At 42.5% G+C, this 6,000-nt stretch overlaps 2 protein-coding genes across 2 annotated transcripts; one reads left to right on the forward strand and one right to left on the reverse strand.

The window, feature by feature from the left end:
* The first annotated feature begins 699 nt into the window (after positions 1 to 699).
* LOC106134917 (cuticle protein 16.5-like) lies at positions 700 to 1,539 on the forward strand. Its single transcript, XM_013335060.2, has one exon. It carries the CDS (start codon positions 700 to 702, stop codon positions 1,537 to 1,539), a length of 840 nt encoding a protein of 279 aa, XP_013190514.2.
* A 2,615-nt stretch (positions 1,540 to 4,154) lies between these two features.
* Positions 4,155 to 5,165, reverse strand: LOC106134897 (pupal cuticle protein G1A-like). Its single transcript, XM_060946646.1, has 2 exons — positions 4,586 to 5,165; positions 4,155 to 4,468 (listed from the first exon to the last, which is right to left on the reverse strand). Exons 1-2 carry the CDS (start codon positions 5,163 to 5,165, stop codon positions 4,155 to 4,157), a joined length of 894 nt encoding a protein of 297 aa, XP_060802629.1.
* Between the last annotated feature and the right edge of the window lie 835 nt (positions 5,166 to 6,000).

Genomic DNA, 6,000 nt, shown 5'->3' on the forward strand with positions numbered 1-6,000 from the left:
CAATTTTGTCTTATTTGGTAGAAAGATTAACACAATGTTTTTTTTACTATCACGTGAAATCAAGTCTATCTGTCCAACGATATGTTTTTGTTGTTGACGTTATCCTAAAAATGTTAGCACGTGAGGTCTGTGACGTTCTTAGTTCGGACTGTATGTTGGGGGTGGTAGTCGGAGTGTAATATCGAAACTGTCATTTGCAAAATTATAAGAAACGTGATTTATATACATGTGTGACTGTACAGATACAGAACTATTCAAAATCTGTATATGAGTATTATATATAGGATAAGTAATAATATAAACATTTGTTACCGATAATTATCAACAAGAAAAATTTTGGTTTACTTAATCCGAATATTCGGACATATGTTATTAAATATTCCTTAGTTTTTTGGAGTTTTTGGTAGTTTTTTTATATATCAACTAGCCTCCAGATGTAGACGGCGCCGACTGTTCGTTGCGCACTACATACTCCAACCACCAAATTCTTTCGCTTTGACCGCCTCATACGCACCGAGGTCACTCGTTATATTGACAACTGACATTGTTCTAACAAAATATGATTACGTTCTGAAATTACCTTACCTTTTAATTATGTCCGGTAAGTATAAATAGCGCGGAGGGCCAGTCAAAATTATCAGTCGACCGTGTGCGGTTTGAAGTGATCTAGTTCGTCAGAAAACACAGACCACGTTCAAAATGAAATCGATGGTGGTGTTGTTCGCTCTCGCCGCAGTGGCTTGCGGCTCCTACTTGCCGGTGGCTCAGCCCCCGCACCACCCGGCACTAGTACTGGACCCCCACGGCCGCCCGCTGGACACCGCTGAAGTCATCAACGCTCGTGCCATCCATCTGCAAGCTAAGGCCCTGGAAGGACACTACGCTCCTCTCGCTCACTCCGTGGTGGCTCCCGTAGCCCACTCTGTCGTCGCTCCCGTGGCCCACTCCGTCGTCGCCCCCGCTGCTGTGTCCCACCAGTCTCGCGTTGATATCCACTCCAGCCCCGCCGTGGTTTCTCACGCCGTTGCCGCCCCAGTGCTCGCTCACTCCGCTTACGCCGCCCCTGTCTTGGGCCATGCTGCTTACGGACTCGGTCTCGGTCACGGACACGGACACTTCCTGAAGAAGCGCTCTCTGGGACACTACGCTTACAGCGCTCCCCTCGTCGCGCCCTCTGCCGTGTCCCACCAGTCTCGCGTAGATGTTATCTCTAGCCCCGCAGTGGTGTCCCACGCTGTCGCCGCCCCAGTTGTGTCCCACGCCGTCGCTCCCGTCGTTGCTGTGGCTCCTTCTGCAGTGTCACACCAGTCCCGTGTGGATGTCCGCAGCAGCCCCGCCGTTGTCGCCCACAGCGTGGCGGCCCCCGTCGCGCACAGCGTGTACGCCGCTGCCCCCTTGGCCCACAGCGTGTACGCCGCTGCCCCCTTGGCCCACAGCGTGTACGCCGCTGCCCCCTTGGCCCACAGCGTCTATGCCGCTGCCCCCTTGGCGCATTCCGGATACGGCTACCACTCCAGTCCCCTAGTCCATTCCTGGTGAAAAGCGAAACTGACGAACCTAAGAATAATGTTTAAGAATAAAAAAATATAAAAAAAAATATATAATTTATAAATAAATGAATTTATATCAAAATTTGTATATTTTATATTAGATAACACCAAATAGTGTCACACATATCATTATAGGGCCAACAGTCATAAGACTCACAGTCAAGGCTAAATCTCATAACTTCAGATTAAGGCATTATGAGATTTTATTTTATCCGTGTACAATATAAGTCAGGCTGATCCATTGACATTTAAGTGCATTCTTGCGAAATCTTCAAAAAGATACGCGAAATGAATTTAAATGCTTGTTTCAATATTCTTTACCGTTGATAACTTTCTTTAACCCATACGATAACATTGAGGTAATATGTTAACGAAAGGTCTATCAAATCAACGCATAGCCGAAACCAATGAGCAATTTCAATGAATTTTCACTTAATGATCTATACGAGTAGAACCTTATCTAAGTCACCCCTTATCTTTAAAAAAACCCGTTTTGAAAAAGAGTGAAGCCTCGTCCGAAAGCTGCCTTTGCTAGTTACCTGACTACGAGTAGTTTATAACTGACTTGACTATTTTGATATGTCTTCATATTAATCTCTCGGAAATTTAAAAATATGCATTTCCACTAGCATTGGCCAAGGCTTCGGTCCCGTGAAAATTCCTAGATATAAAAAAGAAACTTATTATTACTACTGGAGCTTTGTCTACCTTATAAGTTCATTAAGAGTAGAAGTAAGAGTTCGTTATAAGTTACGACATGATGAATAGTTAAAAGCTTAACTTTATAAAATCTCATAACCCATTTTACTGTGCAATTCAACATACTCCAATCCCAAGAATTTTCGGTATCTTGCTTGAGCAAACTACTTATTTTTAAAAAATCAACATGACAGCTTCAACATTCGTTTATCATACAATACAATCCTATTTCATTTCTTTGAAGGTCTGGCCGGTTGGACTACAATGTCCGAAGTAATCTAATAAGCCACTTAAAACATAAAAAACTATGGCCACATTGATGTCATTATTCGAAGACCTTTCTATGTGTCTAAATTGATATTTTTTCATTGAAGTGGTAGCTTATTTAGCGGCGGTGTGCACATTTTGTGATGGGTAAAACTACTAAACTCGCGTCAGAACAGGACATATGACCCGGGGGTCGATTCACGAACGTTGATAGAACATACCTATGTCTCGGCTACCTTCCCTCTCTTACTCTTTGTCAATTTAAAAGATAGACAGAGACATTATCCCGCCTATAAGTCATTTAGAAGCTCTGTCAACGTTCGTGAATAAGGGGGCTGATCGAAAATTCGTAAGACTGTATTCCGGTGTCCATACAAAAAAAGACAACGGTTGTCAGTTTCGTTTAGAATTCAAGTGCACACTTTTGCCGACACAGTCAAAGCTTTATTAATATAGTGGAAGAAAAAAAACTTCTATTTTTATATTATTGTATATCACATCACGATGCTTATAATTACTCATAGTTCTTTTCCCAATGCAAGCCATGACCAGTACTACGCCCTGAACCAAATTTAGCCCATGGATAAAAGACAAATCAGAAAGATTTTTTGATCTTTCGTATGCCGTTAAACCATATGAACAAGAATAAATGTGCCGTGCGGTTTCCCGCACCAATATAAAAAAGAAAAGGACCACTCCATCTTTTTCCCGTAGATGTCGTAAAAGGCGACTAAGGAATAGGCTAATTAACTTGGGTTTCTTCTTATAGGCGATGGGCTAGCAACCTGTCCCTATTTGAATCTTAATTCCATCACTAAGCTTAACAGATGAACGTGCCTGTCAGTATTTTAAGACTGTCTACCCCGCAATGGTTAACGACGTGATAATATGAATCTATAATATAAAAATGAATCGCTAAATGTGTTGGTAAGGGCATAACTCAAGAACGCCTGGACCAATTTGGCCAATTCTTTTTTTTTAATATTCGTCGAAGCTTAAGGATAGTTTTTACGGCGAAAAAATACCAAAAAATTGCCTAAAATAACTTAAAAACAGTCCTTTTCTTTATCCCATACAAACGTTTTCTAACTAATACGTACATTCAATTTGAGCTTTATTGCTAATGTATTAAGTTCACTGTTGTCTAAGCAATATAGGTCTAATAGATAGGAACAAAAAACTGTCATATTACAAATCTTTTTGACAGAACGAAGTCTGTCGGGTCCGCTAGTGAATGAATAAAAATACATTTTATTCAAAGTTATCACCGAAACGCAGGCATCAACAAGTGTTTCTTCTCTTCCTTATCTAACATATAACTGTTTTTAATCTAAGTATGATCTACCTAATTGGTACTTTACTAGTTGAAGGTGCTTTGAAGATTTGACAAAGTTTTGGAAATTTTTTAGGCGTAACTTGTTGTAAGTATCAAAACTGTAAGTACTTTATGAGTTACGGTTTGGGTATCCTATAGGCATCATCACATACAATCACAGTGTAAATTTATGTGTGTCTAATAAAGGAATCGTGAATAAAATACATATTTTAATTTGTTACTAAATTTTATAATTTGTCTATTCATTTTAATATTATCTATTAAAACGAAAACTACATCGTTCATCGAATCAAGTTTTCGCTTCACCAATGGGAGGCATGAAGGAGATCCGCATGGGACAAATGCGAGGCAGGTGCGGCCAACACGGTGGAGTGAGCGAGAGGGGTGAGGTGTGCAGCGGAGGAGTAGTCCACGCGGGATTGGTGCGAGTAGCTGATGGGAGCGGCTACCACTGGTGTCACGTGAGCCACGGCCACGGGAGCAGCGTGAGCGAGCACGGGAGCGGCGTGAGAAACCACGGGAGCGACGACAGAGTGAGACACGACGGCAGGTTTCTCAATGATATCCACACGAGACTGGTGAGAAACAGCAGAAGGAGCAATGATTGGAGCGGCGTAGGCGATGTGAGCCAGAGAACGCTTTTTCAAGAGATGTCCGTGAAGACCGCTACCCCAGACTGAAGCGCCCAAGAGCGAATGCGCTGACACTGGAGCAGCAATAGCGGAATGAGAAAGAGCAACCACGGGGCTAGCGACGTGAGAGATCACTGGGGCGACGACGGAGTGAGAGACTACGGCGGGCTTCTCAATGATGTCTACGCGAGACTGGTGGGAGACAGCTGAAGGTGCGACGATTGGTGCAGCGTAGGCGATGTGGGCCAAAGAACGCTTCTTCAGTAGGTGTCCGTGTCCAGCGAGGCCATGAGACAAGAGAGGAGAGTAGGCAGAATGAGCGAGGATGGGAGCGGCAACAGCGTGAGATACTACGGCAGGGCTGGAGTGGATGTCAACACGGGATTGGTGTGAAACAGCGGCGGGCGCGGCGACCACAGCTGGGGCGACCACGGAGTGGGCTACTGGAGCGATCACTGAGTGAGTGATAGGCGCGATCACGGAGTGAGCGAGGGGAGCATGGTGTCCTTCCAGGGCCTTAGCTTGCAGATGGATGGCACGAGCGTTGATGACTTCAGCGGTGTCCAGCGGGCGGCCGTGGGGGTCCAGTACCAGCGCCGGGTGGTGCGGGGGCTGAGCCACCGGCAAGTAGGAGCCGCAAGCCACTGCGGCGAGAGCGAACAACACCACCATCGATTTCATTTTGAACGTGGTCTGTGTTGAGATTCGATGAACTAGAAGATCACTTCAAACCGTGCAACGGCCGACTGATACAGTTAAAAAAATATTCGCGCTTTTTATACTGACAACAGTCAAAATAATTATGTCTGATTATTTTACCAGCTCAAATTATTAGCGAACTGACAATGTCAAGTGTCATATGAAAGCAACTCACCTTGCACATTTGTACCTAGGGCCGATTTACGTCATTAATAATTTTTTTTATTCCTATCAAGAACTTTTACTCTGGTTCATTACAAGGAAAATGCGTAGGGCATGTGCGTGCGCTGGATGTAAAGGTTAAACAGTAGATTATAAAAGGTTTAAAAAAATGTGTTAAAAATGTAACTTCACTAAAAAGAAAATACTTAGTTCAAACTTTGTAGGAACAATAAAAAATGTTTGATTGATGTACATACATCCCCACAGCTAAAAACGTTAAGCTTACGTCAACGACATCGGTCAGATATTTTTTATATTTTAGTTTTACATATGTATATCAACTAATGATATCTATAAGATAATATCTAAGAATGTATCGAACAAGTCAATTCTAGAAGAATATAGGTAGATAAAACTCTTTATTGCACTATAAAAGTAAAACATACAAAATAACATAATAACATACTTAATATTTTACGCTAATGCACATTAAGTTTACGCTAATGAATTCATCGAAATTGGTCCAGATATTTTGAGTTTATTCGTTACAAACAAAAAGACAAAAATATCATATTTATTTATGATCATCAAAACCTTGCAAACCATCATTAGCTAACTTTTGTGAGTGGGGTTAAGTGGAGCGTCCTCCTAATTC

This window comes from Amyelois transitella, chromosome 11, assembly GCF_032362555.1.
Source record: "Amyelois transitella isolate CPQ chromosome 11, ilAmyTran1.1, whole genome shotgun sequence".
Classification (NCBI taxonomy): Eukaryota; Metazoa; Arthropoda; class Insecta; order Lepidoptera; family Pyralidae; genus Amyelois; species Amyelois transitella.